This window comes from Epinephelus moara, chromosome 2, assembly GCF_006386435.1.
Source record: "Epinephelus moara isolate mb chromosome 2, YSFRI_EMoa_1.0, whole genome shotgun sequence".
Lineage (NCBI taxonomy): Eukaryota > Metazoa > Chordata > Actinopteri > Perciformes > Serranidae > Epinephelus > Epinephelus moara.
Window position 1 is genome coordinate 4,495,341 of NC_065507.1, and position 22,679 is coordinate 4,518,019.

At 42.1% G+C, this 22,679-nt stretch overlaps 2 protein-coding genes across 2 annotated transcripts in view; one reads left to right on the forward strand and one right to left on the reverse strand.

The window, feature by feature from the left end:
* Positions 1-1,156: 1,156 nt before the first annotated feature.
* Positions 1,157-22,679, reverse strand: part of LOC126400892 (unconventional myosin-Ic-like) — a 99,186-nt gene continuing 77,663 nt past the window's right edge. Inside the window, exons 10-28 of the mRNA XM_050061887.1 lie at positions 20,924-21,015; positions 20,674-20,768; positions 17,501-17,547; positions 17,297-17,377; positions 16,661-16,766; positions 12,899-13,016; positions 11,671-11,784; positions 11,341-11,417; positions 11,181-11,249; positions 10,981-11,065; positions 10,690-10,849; positions 4,526-4,609; positions 4,334-4,427; positions 4,175-4,230; positions 3,941-4,076; positions 3,788-3,858; positions 3,583-3,680; positions 3,284-3,383; positions 1,157-1,364 (exon numbers count right to left, since the gene is read on the reverse strand). Coding sequence (XP_049917844.1) covers positions 1,338-1,364; positions 3,284-3,383; positions 3,583-3,680; positions 3,788-3,858; positions 3,941-4,076; positions 4,175-4,230; positions 4,334-4,427; positions 4,526-4,609; positions 10,690-10,849; positions 10,981-11,065; positions 11,181-11,249; positions 11,341-11,417; positions 11,671-11,784; positions 12,899-13,016; positions 16,661-16,766; positions 17,297-17,377; positions 17,501-17,547; positions 20,674-20,768; positions 20,924-21,015 — 1,710 coding nt within the window. The 3' untranslated portion in view covers positions 1,157-1,337. The remainder of the gene's footprint in view (positions 1,365-3,283; positions 3,384-3,582; positions 3,681-3,787; positions 3,859-3,940; positions 4,077-4,174; positions 4,231-4,333; positions 4,428-4,525; positions 4,610-10,689; positions 10,850-10,980; positions 11,066-11,180; positions 11,250-11,340; positions 11,418-11,670; positions 11,785-12,898; positions 13,017-16,660; positions 16,767-17,296; positions 17,378-17,500; positions 17,548-20,673; positions 20,769-20,923; positions 21,016-22,679) is intronic.
* On the forward strand, positions 6,042-10,006 carry LOC126404274 (uncharacterized). The gene is made up of 7 exons (XM_050067377.1): positions 6,042-6,587; positions 7,270-7,368; positions 7,457-7,531; positions 7,752-7,866; positions 7,950-8,031; positions 8,209-8,373; positions 8,477-10,006. The coding sequence occupies exons 4-7, from the start codon at positions 7,752-7,754 to the stop codon at positions 8,742-8,744; spliced, it is 630 nt and encodes a 209-aa protein (XP_049923334.1). The 5' UTR covers positions 6,042-6,587; positions 7,270-7,368; positions 7,457-7,531; the 3' UTR covers positions 8,745-10,006.

The window sequence follows — 22,679 nt, forward strand, 5'->3', positions numbered from 1 at the left end:
CCGATGTTTTTGGCCTTCGTATGCATTTTAGCTGAACCAGATTTTTACACCTGCAGCTTCAAAATGTGAGTTTTAGTTTCACGTGTTGGTCTGAATCCTGTTTCAAAGAATCAACACATTAGAGACATTGGTGGAAACATAGTCGGGTGTAGCCATCAGACCAGTTCAGTCACAGCCAGACAGAAGCCTCAGTTCTCTACGACAGACAACAGGCAGGTCAGGAAGGAGACTGGAGGAGCAAAGCAGAGCAGAGGGGGACAGATGGAGGAAATGTACGACAGAGAGAGACGCTGGGGCCTTGGACCAGGTCGGAGCAGGTTACAAGTGAAGGCTGCAGTACAGGCAGCTGCTGCTGGAACAATATTCAGTCAGAGGATTTCTATCTACACTTAACTCGACTCATTCTCGCACTGAGTGTCATGGTTTTCATACATCAATATTCAGCTCAACTCATGAATAAATTAGTCAAAGAGAAAGGCACAAGCGCCGGGCGTCACGGCAAAGACCTGCTGCGTGCTCTCATGTTTCCCTTCACCTTTCTCTTGCCTTTTCTCACGCTCTTCTCACGTACTGTTACACCGCGCGCTGGTTATATTATGATGTGAATCCCTCATGACAGACTTCCTCTCATTCAAGCACAAACAGATTTGTGACATAAATTCAGTCGCACATCCAACTGTTGATTTAGTCTGACACTACGAGCCTCTCCGTGCCAAAGCATCACCATTAGATTGAAAAGTTGTTCGTCCTCGTCCCTGATCCTCTCCACAGCTATCCTACATACCGTCAGCCTCGTTCTTCTCACCTCCACGCTTCAACAACACGCCATCCGCCCCAGTTAAAGTCGCGTCAGCAACACAAGCCTATAAGTCGAGCAGAGAAAGTAAACAGGAAAAAAAAAGAGGCAACAGGCAACCCTGATTTTCATCAACAACAACAACAACACCCTCCTCCTCGTTGTTGTTGTCTCTTATTCCGACTCTTCCCTCATTGTTTTCTTGGTCATGTTCCCAAATAAAGCACAATAAACACACATGGTGCAGAAAAAGTGCACCAACATATTTGTTATTCCTTGGCCTCATATATAAAAATCAGAATATTCAAACAGCAACAGTATTAATCCCAAAAATATAATATATAAACATAAATATATCAATTAGTTTTGCTGGATTTTTATTTGTGTTTTTTTTTTGTTTTTTTTTAATTGGAAGCACATGCCACCCGTGTAGCTGGCGTCTGATTGGCTTAGGCAGAGCAGGGGTCTGCAGTCATGTGATTGGAGGATGGGAGAGGTCAGGAGCACGCAGGTCCTGGCACATGTGTGGTCAGAGTGGCCATCATCTGGAGTTGAGTCTGGGAGCCGTCTGGAGGAGGAGAGAAATATCACATCACGTCAGAGTCAACAGAGCGACAGCTACTGGACAGACGCAGGAAGTAACCACATGACAACAACAGGAAGTGCAGAACTTCAAACCAATTTCTGGAACTTTCTCGGTCCAAGTAACACAACACTTTTTTTAACCAGAAGTTTGGCTCAAAAAATATTTCCAGTGTTGTGTGAGGGAATTTCACAGCCCTATTAAACAGCCCTGCTAAACACACATCAACTTCTCATCTTTAAATATTTTTTCAACAACATTGGGATTGTTCAAAGATAATGAAGCTCCATTAACAGATTTTTTAAGCCACTTAAGCCAGAGGAAGTGCAACAAGCTGTAATCACGACATTAACGGACCTGANTATTTCCAGTGTTGTGTGAGGGAATTTCACAGCCCTATTAAACAGCCCTGCTAAACACACATCAACTTCTCATCTTTAAATATTTTTTTTTCAACAACATTGGGATTGTTCAAAGATAATGAGTTGAATAAACAGATATTTTAAGCAACTCAGAGGAAGTGCAACAAGCTGTAATCACGACATTAACGGACCTGAAAACCCACTTTCTCAACGAGCTTCTTGCTGTGAGCGATAAAGTTTTACAGAAACACAATATATTCTGCTGAAGGTCGAACACTTCTGGTTATTTCACGCAAGATTTTCTGTATTTTTGTTCTCTGTGGTTTTAAGCAGGTGGGACTCAGTTAGGAAAAGATGACGTCACATATTTTGGTGCAGTCTTTGAACATAAAATCCTGCACACTGCTCTTGCTCTGCTTCACAATTTATCAGCAAGACTAACATTTCAGTCCTCCTTGACCTTCATCAAGAGTGTTGAACATTCTTGATGAAGGTCATTTTATCCTACTAGACATTTCTGTTGTCATAATTAGTGTAAGAATTTTTGAGTTATGGCCAAAAACATGTTTTGTGAGATCAAAGTGACCTTTGACGACAAAATTCTAATCAAAATTCTTCTGTCAAAGTGGATGTTTGTGTGAAATTGAAAGAAGTTCTCTTATGGTGTTTTTGAGATATCGTGTTCATAAGAATAACACAGATACAAGATCACACTGATCTTGGCCTTTGACCACCGAAATCTAACCAGTTCATCCTCAAGTCCGAGTAAACGTTTGTGCCAAATTTAAAGAAATTCCCTTAAGCTGTTTTTGAGATATCATGTTCACGAGAATGAGACATATACAAGATCACATTGACCTTGACCTTTGACCACCGAAATCTAACCAGTTCATGCTCGAGTCAAAGTGGATGTTTGTGCCAAATTTAAAGAAATTCCCTTAAGGTGTTTTTGAGATATCATGTTCATGAGAATGAGACATATACAAGATCACATTGACCTTGACCTTTGACCACCAAAATCTAACCAGTTCTTGCTCGAGTCCAAGTAAACGTTTGTGCCAAATACAAAGACATTTCCTCACAGTTTTCTTGAGATATCACATTTTTAATTTACTCGCACGCCATTCTGTCTGTTGTACTAACCTCAACATTTGTTTATTGTGTTTCATATCATAGGCCCACAAATATTTATCCACATAATTATCAGACTTTGATATTTTTGATCATTTATTTTAAACCGTCAAGGCTATTAAATTGTTCTCTATCTTTTTTTTCCTCTTCATTTTAATACAAAGCAGTAACCACTGTGTGTGAAAACATGAATGTTTCAGACCTGCAGCACTGGATTTGAAATGAACTGTAATAAACTGGAGCTTCTGTGAAACAACACGACCCTCATCCATTTAACATCAACATCAGTTCCTCTGACGTCATGTTGGTAAAAGTTTGGTGAAGGTAAGTAGTAAGATGTAATAAATTATATTATATATATTATAATAAATTTGACTTTCAGTCAAACTGAGGAGGGTTCATCAGACTCACCACAGACAAGTGTCCGTTCTTCGCCTTGGCCACCAGTAGTTCTGATCCGGGCGTGAAGTCGATGACGCCCTCTTTCCCCTGACCCACTGTAAACTTTATACTGCAGGAGGAACAGAAGGAAGGTTAGACAGGACTTCTTCTGTAGATGCTTCGGTGTGGAGGAGTAGATTTATTTTTGTGTTACACTGCTGTCAGTGTTACGTAAAGACACACACACACACACACACACACACACACACACAGGAAGACAGAGTAACTTTGAGTGTCCAGTGTTACTGTGATCATGTCCTGCCTCTCACCTGCCCTGGTTGATGTTGATGGTGTTCATTTTGTCAGCACAGATCGCAATCTTGGTCAAGGTCTCAATCACGTAGTCGCTCTGCAGAACCACATCGCCCTGTGAGGACACGTCAAACACACACCGTGAAACCTCAGCAGAACAAACCACAAAGCGACATGAGATCTGGTTCATGTATGACGTTTATAACATGTCTTTGGTCTCACCTTCTGTTTGTTGTCGTCACTGGGCACGTGCAGAACGAACAGGCCGTCACTGAGGGAGCTGACGGAGATACCTGCAGACGACAGACAGTTTTAATGAGCACCAGCACCGTCCACATTAAACAGACAGATGATGACCAGCTGTTGACCTCTGACCTTTCAGAGCTCCGTAGTCGATGCGCTGTTTGAGTTTTCCCTCCTCTACGATGACGGCACTGTTGCCGGTGAGCAGCAGCTGGCGGGGCCGAGCCTTGTAGCCTTTCCTGTCGTACTTGGTGACTGGCACTGCGTACTGCGAGCACAAGGATGACGGTCAGAACACTCCATGAACACACACGCTCACAGACGGCTTTTAAAACACTCTTTGTGTTGTGACGCTGCTCCACTAACCTTCATCTTCTCGGTGCCCAGAGCCTGCACCACTTTGGGGTTGATGTCCTCGCCATCTGAACGAGAGGAGACACGCTGCTGTAATCTTACACACAGTGAGCAACATGAAGCCGGGACAAGTTTCACAACTCATTTGCTGCAGAGGGCAAAAAGTCTTACTGAGTCTGGTGCTGACGAACAGTTTGGGCACGCTCTGTGGGTAGTTGTCCTTCTTGTCCTTGAAGATCTCGCTGGCGATCATCTTCTGCTCCATCTGCTCAAACAGGTTAGATGTCAGTGAAGCAAACAAGAGACAGCCAGCGTACAGAGAGTGTGTGTTGACAGGTGACGGAACAATGGGACAACACTCACCTGGTGTTTCCACTCAGGACTGATCTTCTTGCAGTAGCTCCACACCATGTTCTGCATGCACAGCTTACGCAGATGGTCTGACGCCTAAAGACACAGACAGAGTGTTTTCACTAAAGCTCTGCTGCAGAAACAAAAATCTGTTTCTAGTCACACACACAGTATGTGGAGTTATTAATACATACAGGATATGTGAGTAGCCACTGAAGCAGGTTTATCTGCTATAGACTAATGACAGCTGCCCAAAAATGAAGCCAAACATCTCTGTTGCAATGACAGCTGCCCAAAAATGAAGCCAAACATCTCTGTTGCCCCCTGGTGGCGGGCTGCAGTATAGATCATAAACCCCTTCCCCTCCATGTAAGCAGACGGGACATGAGCCAAACTACAAACCCTTTTTTTGTTTTTAGGTACTTCTCATCACACTGCTGTTCATTTGTTCATCTGATAGTTTGGTTTTCATTAGTTATTCGATGCTATAAAAAGAGGTTTGACGTCATGATTGACAGCTGTGTGTACAAATCTGTGTGCTCGAGATTGGCCGAATGGGCGTTTGGGCCGGATGTCGACACCATGGACTGCACAGACTCTGGCTCTAAATGACGTCAATAGCACAAGACGGCAGCAGCTGTATCCAGGATATTTTTGCCTCATTTTTGTTCAGTGGGAGGAAGTGGAAACATGTCGCACAGTTTTTAAATGCAGTCTATGACAGTGGTTCCCAACTGGCTGATCATGGTCCAAAAGTGGGGTGCAACCGTGTCAGGTGTGAAAAACACCGACATTAACGTTTTAGAATTATAGTGTATATAGATAGATAGATAGATAGATAATATTTGAAAAGAAATGTGACATAATCAGATTTCAAATAATCAATAGTAACATGTAACATGGTTATAATATTAATGGAATATTTTTATACTAAATTATGATATCCTAATATTAATGGAATATTTTTATACTAAATTATGATATCCTGCAGTCCTCAAAATATTTTGCCCAGCCTCCAAAATATAAAAGAAGAAACTCTTTCTATTTGCAATATAAAAGTAAAATATAATAGTGAATATACCAAAACAAAATGTAAGGTTTAATCCATAACTCTCTTCCAGTGGGGGAGGACGTATTACGATCCTTGTCTTAAGTAAAAGAACTAATACCACACTTAAAATACTCTGTTACTGGTGAAAGCTCTGCATTGAAAATGTTACTTAAGTAAAGTATGTGAGTACAATCAGGGAAATGCACTGAGGTATCAGAAAAACTGTCATCAATTTAATTAAAAAAAACTGAACTAATTAAAAGGAAAAGCAACAAGTGCTCATATTTATGAAGCTGGAACCAAACGTGTTGCATGAAAAATGAGTTAAATGATAATCAAAATTAATATTATTAGAAATCGACTAATACTTTCAGCTGCACTTTTATATATTTTCATATGGTTAGTGTGCAAAAATCTTAATTTGTAAAGTCACTAGTAGCTAAAGTTATTAAATAATTGCAGTGAAGTAAAAAGTACAATATTTCCTTCTGAAGTTTGGTGGAGTAGAAATAGAACGTGGCATGAGATTAAAATAATCCAGTCAAGTTAAACCAGCACTAAGTAACTTTTCAACCTTCATAAAATATTTTCATAACTTTTGTGATGATACATCGACTTACAACTAGTTGAATGACACCTCTGTCATGGCCTGAGGGGGTCTGTATCGCTTTCACTGGCACTAAGCAACTTCGAGGAGGGTGGCTGTAACCCTGCCACACAAAAAACTACAAATGTGCTGACTGCTTTACGGCATACGTCACTTCCCCCTTTCCCCATTCGTTACAAAGACGGAAGTCGATGCGAACGCCTACGCGCAATTACTGCTATCATGGCAGAAGCTGCAAAACAACCAAAGAAACGCAAAGTTTTGTCTGAGGAGACAAAAAAAAGAAAAAGGGAGGCTACCCGGATAAAAGGACAGTCAAGGATCAACATTGGCCCGGCTTTCACTCGCTGGCGTGAGCTCAAAGACGAGGAGGGATTTCCGACCGATGCTGCCTTGGCTCTGTTCCTGCTGGACTGGTCAGTAGCTTTCGATGCTCAGATCAAAATGATAATGCTAATGTTAGCTATCGGAAATTTGCGTGGTAGCAATAAATAGCCACCAGCTTGATAGTTCGCAGTCCCACACTGACACGACCAGCCACGCAACAAACTCAAAAGTACTGTATAAAGAAAAAACAATGCGGTGACTGCAAACCACAAATATAAAGTTTGAGTAAAATATGCAGGTTCCTACTGTGGAAAGAAGTGTAGCTAAAATTACAGGGATTGTTGCATGTTTAAAATTCTACATGTAACGTTTATTTAGTCAGTCCTGAAGGGTCTGTGTGTGGCTCACTTCAGTAGCACCAAGCACCTAACTTTGAAGGTTACAATCTCAGTTAGCCAGTAAACTTGACATCTTCAAGTCAGTCTGATAACAAGATATTTTTGTTATTGTTATGTGTGTCTATTGGACATTGTGTTGTGTACGGTGTTGTTCCATATTTATTTTTTTCATGTTATTGTCTTTTTATATTTGATGTTGTATTGCTAATTATTGTTATTCTTATCTCATAATTCTCTAGTATAACATAGAAGATGCATTTTATTACACTGTGTGATGTTTATATAGTGCCTTTATTTCCAGTGTGTATACTTTTGTGTTTCTCTTGCATTACTCTTGATCCATATAAATTTCTTACATGTTATTTCTCTACAGCTATCAAAAGAAGCAAGTAACTTCTACTCCCCACAAGCAACACCTCCAACCGCTACAGCCTATAGTTTCCAGCTTTACAGAAGAGTCGGACCATGTTAGGTACTTTGTGTTTCTCAGGGCCTGCATTTGTTTGTTTTGGGCAGCGTTTAGTATTTTTCAACATGTCCTATTTTCTGTTTTGACTCAGGGGAGAACCGATAGAGGGTGTCCAAGTGCTGGAAGAAGGCGCTGGGGCAGAAGAAGTTGGTGTATTAGAGGCCAGGTGAGTTTCTGTGAATGAAAGCTGTAGTACTTTTGGTTGATGGTGTGAGCCCCTGGTCATCTGTCCGGCAACACTTGCCTACTGTTTCACAACACTGACATACTGTGTTGCGCCATTGTCTGTAGGAAGTAAATTTAGGATGTAAACTAAAACATGTTTTCATTGTGAAGAGAAGGCAAGTGAGATCACACAAGTTCACACATGATTCCTAATTCTGTAGATGAAGTGGCATGCTGTAATACATCATGTTCGGAACCAGCACACATGGGCCACTGGATCTTGTGAGCATGAGCCACTGGGTGATGATACCCAGGAAAAACCATGGATAAAACAAGGTAATTCTAATCTATTTTCAGGGGGTGTTTATGTTGCTTTGCATGGAGTTTTATCCATCTCACAATTAGATGTGTGATTACAGGTTCAGCAGCTCACCAGGCTCTTGTAGCCATCGTCCTCAACAAGCGATGGTTGAAGAATGTAAGGAAGTTCATCAACTTCAGGTATGCACTTTTCCTTTCATCAACACTAATGTCAGTGTGTTTGACTAAAAACATTATAATGAAAATGCTGAAGCTGGTATAACTTTTGCTTTTATATCAAATGTCAATATCTATCTAATAAATTGTACTCTGGTCTGTATACAATGATTTGTATATGTTTGTTCTCATACTCTACAGGACGACATCGGATCTGGAAAACTTCCAGAATCACATACTCGTGTATGCAGGGAAGCGGTTCTCCTACACTCCAGCAGTGTATCGCACGCGGACTCTGCTTGCTGCGATAGACTACAGCTGTCACAATGGCCGCGCCCCAGCACGAAACCAAGATGGACACAAGATGTAAGTTGTTAGCATATCTAAGGACAACTCCTGAATGGAATCTCATAGTGTTTGCCTGATAGTTGTAAAACAAGAGTGTTGTAGTGTCTGTGCTTCCGTTCAGTTACAGGCGATACTACAATAAGAAGTCCAAATCCTGGAGTGTCTACACAGTGAAGGAAAAGAAGGATTACTCCTACATTCCAGACCTGCAGAGAGGCATTCTTAGGAAGAGGCTGCAAAGTGGAGGTGGCCTTCCCAAGAAACAGACCCTTAGGCCAGATGACCCCCGGAATTTAGGGGTTCTGGCTTCAGTACAGCCGCCCCCAACAGCTGAGCTAGTTAGGACGCATGTGAAACGTGGTGAAGGTGTTCCCCAAAGTGAACGCTGAGGATCCTGCCTTGTCTGTTTACATAAATGCACATGCATACATCATATCACTCTGACTGGCTAACTACAGACACATAATCACAGCTTTACCTGGACCCCCACCCACACTGTCTGCTGCTACTGCACTCATTGTAATTATTCTCAGTAACTTCTAACATTGTCACACAGATTATTCAGTGTTTCTTATTTTAACTGTCATAGTTTATTTTTATCCTGCTCTATTTATCCATGTACATGCATCACACTCCCCTTTTGTTTTGTTTTTTATTCACAGTGATTTTTTTCAACTGTCATTGTTGTTCATTTACTACTACTGTAATACAGTGTTGTTGTGCTATTTATTTATTCAAATCATACACATATCCCGTCATTGCAAACATGCACATTGCATTTATGCCACTCTTTTTTTTTCATGATATTTCTTGCGTAACACTGCATGTGCCTGGAAATGTTTTTCTTTTTTCTCTAGGTCCTATGTTTTATTCTTTATTACTTGCTTTACTGTGAAGGGACAAGTGGCAAAATAACAATTTGAATGTGTTGAATGTGACAAAGTACTTGAATTTTGAAAACTGTGAAAGAGGGTGTATAAATAAAAGTTGGTCTTGTTTTGCACAAATGTATTTATTTTCAAACACACACAAACAAGTGAACAAGTGAAAGGTAAATTCTGAACAAAATAACAAACTGTCAAATCTATTTACAGTACACTCAAACAACGACATGCTACATTAGTCTGCGGACCTGGAAATCGGTGGACTGTCCCCTTGGGTCTGGAAAAGTGTCCCTTATTTTCCAGACACAACAACTAGGGTATTACTACCCTATTTCCTACACCCAGGCGGCAAACTGGCGATAGGCTGTATGCCTGTTTTGTCTTTGCTCCACTCCAGGCTCTTGTTCATCTTCTATTGCAAAGATGTCATTCCAGGCAGCCCTTGCCATTCGCAACACCCCTTCATCCAGTATGTATAGCTCCATGTGGGCCATGTTGCTGACACAGTTCTCAGGGGTTTGCCCACAGCAGAGTCTCTCCAGGTCAGTGTTCATTTCCTTACAGTTTGTGCAGGAGCACCAATGTAGGTCCCCTCCACCTGGGACTCTCTGACAATCAGGGTCCTCCAGCAGGTCCAAAATATCAAACATCAGGCCAGGTAGTCTTGTAAAGACCATTTGTAGGAGCTCATCCCTTTGATTATGGTTCAATGCTTGTATTCTGGCCTGCATCTCTGCGTTTCTGCGTTCATGCAGATCCTGAACCCTCTGCTGNTTATAGTGTATATAGATAGATAGATAGATAGATAATATTTGAAAAGAAATGTGACATAATCAGATTTCAAATAATCAATAGTAACATGTAACATGGTTATAATATTAATGGAATATTTTTATACTAAATTATGATATCCTGCAGTCCTCAAAATATTTTGCCCAGCCTCCAAAATATAAAAGAAGAAACTCTTTCTATTTGCAATATAAAAGTAAAATATAATAGTGAATATACCAAAACAAAATGTAAGGTTTAATCCATAACTCTCTTCCAGTGGGGGAGGACGTATTACGATCCTTGTCTTAAGTAAAAGAACTAATACCACACTTAAAATACTCTGTTACTGGTGAAAGCTCTGCATTGAAAATGTTACTTAAGTAAAGTATGTGAGTACAATCAGGGAAATGCACTGAGGTATCAGAAAAACTGTCATCAATTTAATTAAAAAAAAACTGAACTAATTAAAAGGAAAAGCAACAAGTGCTCATATTTATGAAGCTGGAACCAAACGTGTTGCATGAAAAATGAGTTAAATGATAATCAAAATTAATATTATTAGAAATCGACTAATACTTTCCAAAGTCAAATTCTGATTTAAATGTGTTGTTTTTTTACACAAACCTTTTAAGTTGACGACCATGTTGAGCTATTTTTGGGGAGTGTAGTTTGCTCTTACCTCGACGAGAGCAGCCGGAGGTGTCGGCCAGCTCTTGTCCAGGACGTTCTTGGGCAGGTTCCTGCGCAGCTTCATGAGGAAGGAGTAGCGCACGTAATCCAGGAAGTACTCATTCTCTGGACAGCGCTCTTTGTGGCGGTAGATGAAGCCTTTGATGAACCTGAAGACGGGACGAGAAAAGGAATTTTAAAATAGGAAACTAAAAAGCTTTACAAAATTGTTGCGTTCATTGTAAAACCACGTTAGAGCCCATCTCCTCTCAGAGTGAGGTGTATTTATCACAGAGTGTACCTGCGGATGGTGTCAGCAGCCTGTCGCCTGCGCTGCGCTCTCCTCCGGGCCAGGATCCCTCTCCACCACGCCTGGATGGCAATCGCTGCAACATCATCACAAACAGTTACACTTCAGCTCACAGAGACATGTTTAAACAACTCTAAAATAAGATCAGCAGGAGAAAAAGCGAAATGATCCCAGTGAAGATGTTTCCTCACCTGAGGTTCTCAGTTTTTGGTATTTGGACTTTTGGCTGTAGCCTCTCCATCCTGCCTGCAGCTTGGTGGCTGTGAGGAGGTGAAAAAGAAAAAGGAGGTGAATGGCGATAGATAATGAAAATATTCCCCACACATCATCAACTGTGTCGCAGGCTCTCACCAAGACTGTGTTTCCTGGTCTCTAGTGCATCCTCAGTGGCAAACAAGGTCTTTGGGAAGCGGATGAAGATTTTGGATCTAAAATGTAGAGTTAAAAGTTAAACATGTGAAATCAAATATATTTTAAAGTGCAGCTCAGGGTCAAGAACAAAACACAAGGACGATGGAAACATCACAAAGGGCTACACAAGAGAAAATAGTTTTAAAAATGTAAAATAAAACGATCAGCTCTTCTTCTTCAGCCTGTAAACATGATCTGACTCATTTATTTAACTCATATTAAAGTACACATGTCTCAGTCTGTATCTGTTTCTGTCTGTGTGTTGCTCACCTGCCCAGTTTGTACTCCTCAGGCTTGTATCCCAGGTGTTTGACCAGTGTGGCCACTCCATCAGACAGCTTCCCCTGCCAGTTGGGCCACGTGTCTGGACACAGGGACTTATACCTACAAAGACACAAACACAGATGAGTAAAAAGTTGACATAAAAAGTTGTTTGGAAAAGCGTCATTTTTATGTCGGGGCTTCAGGACACTTGGATCACTACGGACGAGCAGTATGGAGATATTTTGTGCTTTCAGTTATGTGTTTTTGGATGTTTGAATCTGGGGCGCCGTCAGCCTCCATTAGGTGGAGTTGTGTTGCTACCTCCTCTCCCCTTGGATCTCTGCAAGTGATGTGAGGACTCTAAAACTTCACCTGAACCTCCATCGGCATATGGGTGAGTAGATAATGGCTGAATTTTCATTTTTGGGTGCACTGTCTCTTTAACATTACGAACAGGTTTTTTAATATGATTTACGATGAGGTGGCGACTTTGCAGTGGGCTGTTTATGATTGCGTGGTACTTTAACTTTGCAGGGTTGGCGGTGAAAGCAAACGAATATGTCTCTTAAATTCTTTAAACTCACTTATATTATTTAAGAAAGTAGATATTACAAAATTATTTTGAGATTTCATGATGCAATGTCTGAAAAAATGATTCATATCATGTCTGAGCACTTTTAGGATGCACATTTTTATACCAATTAAGGCCTTATTTATACTTTGATAAATCTAATGCCTATTAAGAATTTTAAGGTTCACCACCGATACATCCTGAATGGAATGATCCTTTGTTTCGTGACCACATTTCCCCACAAAGGCGAGGATTCGACCATGAGACTGGCAGTTGGATTAGGCTCCGTAGATCAGACTGTTGAATGGTCGATTATTTGGGGTCAAAGACATTTCACTCGTCAGTCTGCCAAAAAGCCACTAACTATTGCTTCTATTTTGGGGGTCAGTTACTTATGAGTTAAATAAGTTGTGTGGGGTCACTGACTAACACTGCATTAACTGAAAACACCTGTATCCTTCACTGATGCTCTCACTTCACCTCTCGTTGTGTCTCTGTGCGTACAACTTGGTCATGAATGTCTACTCCGGTCAATCTGACTGAACTGAGAAGTCGTATCGGCCGTGTATCACAACACATGAAGGGCACATGTACTTGATTTATTATTGAAACACCTCCATGTGATTGTACATTAAGTAAAAAAAATAGAGAGTAGTTGATCACCTCTGCAGGAAGACCTCGTAGCGCCGTCTGTAAGCAAAGCCGGCCCTCCTCACCCTCAGATTCTCCATCAGCCCCAGATACTTGACCTGGTGACGGATCAGCACCTCGTCAAACCGACCTGGGGACAGAGTGTGGGGGAGGCAGAGCAGGGTCAGATCGGTCGGAGAAAAATGTAAAGTCTGTTGGGACCAAATGAACCAGAGAAAACCAGTAAATGCTAAACAACAGCAGTAGGAGTGACGAGGGACAGAGACGCAGTGTGAGGCCAACAAAAGGCCGACTGTGGAGGGAAACAAAGGCCGGCCCGATATACTGACGACCACACGGAGAGTTACACTGCCGCCGCTCATGCAGCTGAAAACAAACTGTTTGGGTTGGAATTAGTGAAAGCACAGGATTAACGTGATGCTTCTGGGAAATATATTAGCTCGCTGACGCTGCTAAGCTGCTTCATCTGAGTGTTTACAGGAACTGTTGCTTCAAACTCACATCAAACCTGCAAAACTATTATTATTATACTCAGTGTGTGGAAGCACGTTAAGGCCAAAGTGATTTAAATCTAATCAGTGAGTCATTTCACAAAGTCTTTATCTTTAAGGTTCAGTCCAGATTCATCTGGTCCTGCAGGTTGGTCAAACTCAGACACCAAAATTCAAGATAGAAACTTCAAATCTGAGCACCCAGGTGATGCAGGATAATCAACCAGGTCTGAAGTCAGACGTCTGTGTCATCAGGTGTGTTTGTTTTTGCACCTTTCTAATGTGTGTAAAATGTAAGATTAGCTGGACTTGATGTTCAAGTTGAGTTTCACTAATCCACTTTATGACTTGACCTCAAACGTTTGATCACACAAATTGTTTCTCATGAGAATTAACTCTTCTGCTCACTGATTCTGCGCTGCTACGTGCCTGGCGTTTTTACCAGAGCGCTCTGAACTCCTTGAGCTGGAAAAACTTCAACTTCATCTCCGCTTTTGTCCAATCAGATGACTTGAGAGGCGGGCCTTCTGTGGTGGTCGTAACAAGTTTACAGTTGGTAAACAATGGAGGAGAAACTGGTGGTGCTCAGTCGCTCAGCAGGATCAATCAACTCTCTGTAGTTGGTATTCATTTTTGTTATGCTAGGCCCAACGTTACACAGCAGGTTGTCAAACTGAGTCATCCTAAAATGTGCCTGTAAACGTTCATGATGGAGGAGAAGCTCCTGGACCAACTGGTGGTACTCCCCATGATCCAGCCTCTTTTTTAGGGTCTCATGTACCCACACAGATCTCTGTTTATCTGCTGACAGCCTCTCACCCTCAACCAGAGCTACAGACAGTACCCTCTGCCTCAACATGTCAGCAACTACACACTGATTACTGTCAGATAAGTGAGATAAAATAAATAAATATATAAACGATAGATTGATTTCAGCGAAACGTTACGGTAAGGTGGTGATGGGGTGGTTGCCTGACAACGATAAAAAGGTGCAGCAAGCGTTTTTTTTTTTACTCGTAGCATTCAACTGAAAAAAAGAAGAAGAAAGATAAAAGGCAGTGCTGAGCGCCTCGTATTTTGCAACCTTAAATTGCTTTCTGTGCTTGAGGGTTCACACAGTCATGGAAAACCTGGAAAAGTCATGGAATTTTGATGTGTGCACTGAAACTGTTACAGTAATATTCCGTGGGCAAACTTGACATGTTCCATCTCTCCCTTCATGTATACCTGCCAGCTGACACAATGTCTAAACAGAGCTTGATTCTGATATGTTTGAAAAATGCCCGACAAGAAAGAAAGTTACAGGTCCTTGAAAAGTCATGGAAAAGTTTTGAAATTTTGTCCATGAACATCTTGACAGTGGAACATCAATCAGTTAATCTGTGAAAAAGTCATGCTCCTCTGCCTCCTCATGGTGCTTCAAATGGCATTTGCAAGAATCAGGAAAACAACCAATCAGAGCAGCAGAGTCTGTAACTCAGCCGTCAATCATGTCAATCACTGCTCTGAGCTGTGGTCAAACTGTCAAACTAGGCAGCGCTGATCAAATATGAATCAAGACTCTGTCACTGTTTCTCTCCTCAGATGTTTCCAGAAACACATTTTAGTGACTGTTAAGCTGTAAAATTTGACAGTTGGTGCTGCTGGTGGGCAGAGCTTGGTGCGTCGGTCGAATGTCTCCAATGTAGCGGCTGGGTCACAAACATCATCATTTTACAGACAGTCACTAAAATATGTTTCTGAACACACTTGTGCACTTGCACTGCAGTAACACAATCTTGATTCATATTTGACCAGCACTGCTTCATTTGACAGCTCACGAGCAGTGATTGACAGCTGCTCTCTGAAAATGACCTGTGGTCAGCCAAAGCTGTCACAGGTTAGACTTTCAGAAGCTTGAAAACAGAGCTGAGCAGACGTGTATTAGTCTATAGCTGTCTCAGACCACTTGAATTAAAATATGCTCAAAGTTTATTATGGAATTTTTGCCCAGTGACGCCAGAATTAAACTGCGTACCCGAGCTTTAACTTAACCTTCTGAAAACTTCACAAAGACAAATTCCAGCCACCGAAATTCAGGATTTCAAAGTAAAACATTTCACCGTGATGAATTCAGTGATATATAAATTCCAACTTTGAGTATTCAGCAGTGATTACATTTCACAATCAGGCATTTAGTTACTTACACAATTCAAATTATTAGAACCATTATCTGCTTCCATATTAGACCTGCCATATTGTACTGTATGCACTGTGTCCCCACACATTTTCATGGACAGAAAGACCCATAATAAAATTTACATTTAGGAAAAGCATCTACTTCACTGTGTCTGCTGCACTTGCCGGCCTGGTTACGGTACTTTTCCACACACACATGCAGGAGAGTCTCACTTCCCATAACAAACACCACCACACTACGTCACATATACACGTAACGTCTAAAAGCAGAAGGCTTGGTCGCTATAAGTCATGGAGAATGAGAACTGTGCAAGTTTTATATTTGTATCAAGCATCAAATAGGTTGAGTTAATTTGTCTTACTTGACACTGAACGTCCTTTGATGCTGAAACGATATATGGATATATCTAAGCTGACACATATCAGAGCTACGTTATGTCAACAGCTAACTTTCAGAAAATAAATTTGCAGTTATGTCACATTACGTGGAGGTTACTGTAACAATTACTGTCACTACAAACAACAAAATTCCATGAGCATTCCAGGCCTGGAAAATGACATTGTGAACTTCCATGCCTTTTCTAGGTTTTCCATGACTGTGTAATGCCAAATCCCCCCCTTAAGTCAAACCATGGGTTGGCACAAAATGGCAGAAAGTTCCCTGTTCCATCTCATCACTCCGTCCTGACCACCTCCTCTCTCCTCCATCTCATCACTCCGTCCTGACCACCTCCTCTCTCCTAACGTCAAGTCCAGTTACTTTTACTGACCAATGTTAATGTCAGTCCATTTTTCCTCCATCATTAAAAAGAGAAAAACAAACATGTTCTGATAAATGACTTGAAAACACTCGTTACAAACAAGTGCTTAGAGCTCTGAGGAGAAACTTTGATAATAGTTTTGAAATAATCTGTGATGTAATGCACACAGGAGCTAAAATAACTGAATGGTGTTAAGATGACGAGGTGTCTGAACTGAATTGTTTTTGGTTTGAATACAACATATGACACTTATTAGACTTACTACTTGCGATTAGAGTTCACTTATCACACACTTATTCCAATCTTGCACCAAACTGAGCAGAAAACAGGAGCTGACTTCATACCTGATTGCTTGGAGTCATTGGGCTTGATGCAGCGGACGTACGACGGCTCCTTCGACATGAGGATCTCCATTAGTTTCGCCAGACTTGCTTTGAACTGGGTGGCTGCCTGGAGGGGCAGACACAGACACACAGACAGATGGAGGCTGGTTAGAGAGGGATGAAGAGATGGAGGTCAGAGGACGGAGAGGAAGCTGCTCAGTGACCGGAGGTAGAAACTGTTGAGGAGACGAGTACGCGACTCAAAGCCGCAGGCAGAGATGATGACCTAAGAAGAGCTACGCAAGCAGAGGGGAGGCTGATGTGACTGGCAGTCCAGTGGAGACTGAACACTGGGCCCAGTGTGGAGGACTGGGAATCTAACTTGCCAGCCTGTGACAGTACCCTGTTCAAGTGTGTGTGTGTGTGTGTGTGTGTGTGTGTGTGAAGGGCATACAAGTGTCAGGGCATTCCTCAGTGAGTGGGACGCCGCAGAGAATCCCCATCAGACCGCCCACTCCACACCGGAGAGGGGAAACACACCACTGTTTGTGTTGCTGTGGGAAACTATGTTGGGATGTGTGAGCGCATGATTTATAGCAGTGTGGAAACATGCAGAGAAACCTCGGGAGCACACACATGAAGAACACGGGATCTCACCGTCTCTGGACGTTTCTTGTCAGTCAGCTCCTCCCTGTCGAAACACTGGGTCAGGATCTTGTTCTCGGACATGCACATCACCTGCACACACACAGAGGACGTTTTAACCTCTGAGTCGGTCACACACTGTTCCAGAAGCACAGTCTGCTGCTTTGTCTTATGATCCCCACACTTTACTATCTCCCTTTTTAAGATCTGTCTCACCTCTTTTAGGTTCCTGAAGAGCAGGTCGTTGTTCTTGTCCAAAAATCCTGAGAGAGAGAAGATGGAATATGAGTCCTGATTCATGTCCTGATCGTTCACTTCCACTGAGCGTCTCACATGAGATGAGATGCACTTTGATTTTACATTAAAAGCCTCCCAGCAGTCAGAAGGGTTAAACCCTCACATGGCAGGGAGATGCTTGTAGGAAGTGTTGTATTGGACAAAAAATGGTGTAAAAGCAACTGGAGTGGAGCGTTTGTTGAGTCCCATCAAGCGTTACATTCTCAGGCGACACATTTGCAGTTAACAGCAGCAGATTTCCACTCAAACATTTGAGTGATTTTTGTAACAACGGCTCATTGATTCCAGACCAAAGTGAACAAAAGCGCTTTCTCGTTTATAGCCGGCACCTCTTTTGTCCTTTTTTCTGCTGAACTGAAAACTCTGGCTGACAGATGTGACCAGCTGCAGCTAGATTATATCTAATGTTAGCTTGATGTGTCAGTTGAAAACTCTCTAGTTGACTCTTCCAGTTTTCCAGTTTCTTTCATGTTTCCAGTTGACTTGTTTTAAAGCTAAAACCTTGTCAAATGGTCGCACACTGGTCTGGTCACCTGGTGTCTCATTTATAAACACTGTGTACGCACAAAATGAAGCCAGAAAGAGGCGTACGCCACTTCCAACGGCAAAGTTGTGATCTATAAAAACGGACTTGATGGGAGAAACTTTGAGCCATGCTTATGAATGTTTTGGAGATTGGAAATTAGTGATGCAGATGGTGAGGTGGATATATATATATATATATATGTATGTATGTACACATTTTGCCGCACACCATTTTTGGCTTTTGTCTGTACGTACATTTGTAGTGTGGATCCTACACTGTTTTATAAATGAGACCCCAGATCAGAATCAAGTGCATCAGGAGCCTACCAAATGCACTTCTGGTAATTTCACCGCCTTTAGTGTACTTGGGTACAGGCTGGGGTCGGCCCAAGCTTCGGAAGCTAGGGCCGACCTGCCTGCAGCCCGTCAGCGCTCGCTATATTAAATAATAGGGCACTCAGACAGCGTCAAACAACGTCAAAATACGTCCACTAAAAGTGCATTATTTTTACACAGATAGGCTCGGATTGGTAGTATACTTAGTGTTAGTGTTCAAATAAATACGGTCCATCCAGATCCAGTTGGTCAAAATCAGGTAAAAATTCAGACATGTTTGTTGTGGCAAGTCAAAACACTCACTCAGAGAGTGAAAGTCTGGCTCTGAAATCTCACATCTCGCGAGATTTGAGTTATTGCAGGAAGTTACCACTGAAGCGACATTACAAACGCGAGGAGTTACTCTGTTTGGAGTAGTCATGGCTGACTTTTTACCCGATTTTGACCAACTGGATCTGGATGAGCCATTTGAATTTGATGACCGCCCGTATTTATTTGAACATGGACGTACACGGAGGCAAAGCTCATTGAAACTGAAGAGCGGACGAGGAGAGAGAGGGAGCAGCAACACGCAGAGGAACATGTCTGAATCCAGCTAAAGGTAGACACAGACGTTCATTTCTCCTTTCCGTTATGTTGTCAGATAATTATACTAACAATCCGAGCCTGTCTGTGTGAAAAAAATGCACTTTTAGTGGACGTATTTTGACGTTGTTTGACGCTGTCTGAGTGCCCTATTATTTAATATAGCGCACGCTCACGGGCTGCAGGCAGGTCAGCCCTAGCTTCATACTGGAGAAACGTCACATATTGAACCCCCTATCACTCATTTAGACAAAAGTAGATCTGAAAATAGGGCCCAGGTTGAAAAAAACATTAGTTAGTTCCCCTTTAAGTCAAGTCAGGTTAAACTTATTTACAGAGCACATTTAACAAACGGCGCAGTTGACCAAAGTGCTGAACAGGCAAAACACACCAACAGAAGAGAACAATAAACATAATAGAGAACAAACTGCAGCACAACAGAGCACGAGGCTCAACAGAAAACTAAGTTAGGGTGTCAAGCTCAAATCAATGAAGAGGTGGATCTTCAGCTGTGATTTAAAGGTTTCTATAGTCAGAGTACTTTAGGTGTGAGCACCACAAAGGCTGGGTCGCCACTGTTTGCTTCAGGGAGCATCCAGGAGCATCTGATCTGTCGACCTCAGTGCTCTAACGTGGTATGTAGCCACAGCTATCTACGGCACAGAGGCATAAAAATCAATCTGTGGTTATTTTACAACGGGCTGATGTTGGCTGCATAATATGTAACCAGCTGATCTGCCAAGTCTGCGCCTATGTCACCAGATGATGATCCATGTAGAAGACATGGAAATAAAGAAGCAACATTGTTCTTGTGTTGCAGCATAAAGCTAGTTAGTGTGATAGGTACAAGAGAAAGATATGATCAGACATTTCATCCTGTTTAGCTGCTTAGCTTACAAACTTGTACCGATATTAGATCTACGTACAGATTCCAACAGTGTGTTTAACTTTTGACTTCACGTGAGAAAAGTGTTTCAGAAAGAGGACTAATCAGTGTGTTTCTGCTAACTGGAGTGTCGACTTCCTCGTATTCAACACATCAGGACAGAGCAGCTGTTGTCACTAAACTCTGACACAGAAGCATTCAGCCAGGCGAACACTCTCTGGTCGATGTGGCAGCTTGAGCAGGGTATTTTTATCTAAATGTAACCTCAACAATACTGTTCTGAAACTCACAGCAGCACACTGGTGAATATAACACGACCACGCTGTCGTTATATTTAACGGATGGTGCTGATATTTAGAGCTGGAAATTAATTCTGCATGTCTGAGCTCTGTGTTAAATTCACCACAGCACCAAACGTCCGAGGACGTGAGGTCACACTGGCCTCGCTGCGACGCTGCGTCTGCTTGTTTGCAGTTACAAACAGAAGAGGGACAGTTTCAATATGGACAGTGTTTACAGCAACACACACACACACACACACACACACACGGATACATCGCACACACATATTCAATAGTTACATTCTGGTACAACGAGCTGGTCAACAGCCAGAACAAACTGCTGTCAGTATATTTGGGGCACGAGACGAGAAGAGAAACCAAACTAACGTGACAAAGTGTGGATGTNTATGGACAGTGTTTACAGCACACACGCACACACACACACACACACACACACACACACACACACACACACGTACCATTGACATTGTAGTTGACCTCTCCAGCGTAATGCAGCAGTCTGAATTCGTCACGGCCCATTACCTTCCGGGTCTTTGCATCACCCAGCTTGTGACTGCAGAGACAGACAGACAGACACACACACACACACGGATACATCGCACACACATATTCAATAGTTACAGTCTGGTACAACGAGCTGGTCAACAGCCAGAACAAACTGCTGTCAGTATATTTGGGGCACGAGAAGAGAAGAGAAACCAAACTAACGTGACAAAGTGTGGATGTCCTCCCACAGTGTCCTCCAGCTTCTCTAGGAAGGTGAGGTCACTGGCGTCTCCGGGTCTCAGACACTCTTCATCCTGTGAGAGGACAAGAAGAGCAGTCGGTCAGTCATTGTCTTACCAAACCAAAAACCAGTCTCAGGCCTGCGTCTCATATCATGTCACAGTATTTATTACTACAGTATTTATTCAGAGTGCATGAATCAGTGAAAGGATCAAACCGAGTCCTTTGTAATTTATTATGCAGATGATGCCAGATTTTGCTCCTGAGCATTAAACATTAACCATTTTGGGAGATACACTTATTCACTGTCTTGCTGAGAGTTACATCAGAAGATCGACAGCAAATATGGAGCCAGGAACCAGTTAGCTTAGCTTATAGAGAACAGGTTCATGACATGACTTCAGGACACAGCAGCTTGAGTAGACAACAGGTTGTGATATACTTTAACTAGCTTGAGAACACGGTGGAATGTTGAACGTCTGCTGCAATTATTAACTGCCACAACTGTTCTCTGCCTGACCCGTACAGATATGTGTTAATCAATGACCCAAACTGCAACCCACAAAGTGGAGCTGAAAGTTTCTTGTAATGACCATCACTAGTAAATGATTTCCAGTAGATGGCGCAGTTGTGGCTCAGGAGGTAGAGAAGCTTATCCATGATAGGATCTCCAGCTCCGTCAGTCCATATGTTGAAGTATCCTCGAGCAAGATACTGAACCCCCAGAAAGACTACAAAGGCACTATACAAGTGCAGGTAAATATCACAATGTAAATCATGGGCTTTCTGTTTAAAAAGTACAAACATAGGAAGATAGCATGTGCTTACCCATCTTTTAAGTGGTTGTATTTTAAGTATGATCCAAAACGCACAACTGATTACATACGTGGTTTGTTCACATGAAGTTCCAGAGGTGCATACTGTACTGAACAGATTCATTGAGGACAGAGATGCTTGCCTGTTGTCAGGGCACTGTGCTAGGCCTACATATTTGCAGAGGGAAATATTTATACCGGACATTATGAAATTTAAATATGCCGGATTTGCTGTGTGCGAGAGAAGGAGAGAGACTGGTAAAGGGGAGGAGAAGGTGGAAGTTGTATTACTGCAGGTCTCTGAAAGTGTTCATTTATTCAGAACACTGCTTTATCACTTTTATGGCCTGCCCGCCCAAAACCTGTGAAACTTCTCAACAAGCTTACCTGAACTAATCGCATCACTAGTTCGTTTCCTTTAGTTTTGAAAAATAGTGCTACTTTACTTCCCTGTTCAGCTTCTCTCTTAGGGAATGTTGCACTTGCTCTTTGACCGGTTAATTCTTGTTTTTGTCTCCCTTAAAGAAGCGTGTCCTGAAGTATGAGTGCTACTACCCAGAATGCAATGTGGCATGACATCGTTGCCTATTCTCTATACGTCTGTTGGCACCTCTAAAGCTCACTAATCAATACATCTTACTACATAATGGCGAAAACTCTGTCTGTTCCACGTTTTTCTCCTCACTGACTTGGTCAATCCATGTGAAATTTGGCACAGTGGTAGAGGGTCATGGGAGGATGTGAATGAAGCAATATTACATCAATTGGCCAAAGGGGGGCGCTATAGCAACCCATTGAAATTGCAAACTTTGAATGGGCATATCTCATGCCCCGTATGTCGTAGAGACATGAAACTTTGCACAGAGATGCCTCTCCTCATGAGGAACACATTTGCCTCAAGAACCCATAACTTCCTGTGATAC

Coding starts and splice junctions, on each gene's coding strand:
- LOC126404274 (XM_050067377.1), top strand. CDS start 7,752: ATGAAGTGGCATGCTGTAATACATCATGTTCGGAACCAGCACACATGG. Junction 7,867..7,949: donor AAAACCATGGATAAAACAAG/GTAATTCTAATC, acceptor GTGTGATTACAG/GTTCAGCAGCTCACCAGGCT. Junction 8,032..8,208: donor AGGAAGTTCATCAACTTCAG/GTATGCACTTTT, acceptor CATACTCTACAG/GACGACATCGGATCTGGAAA.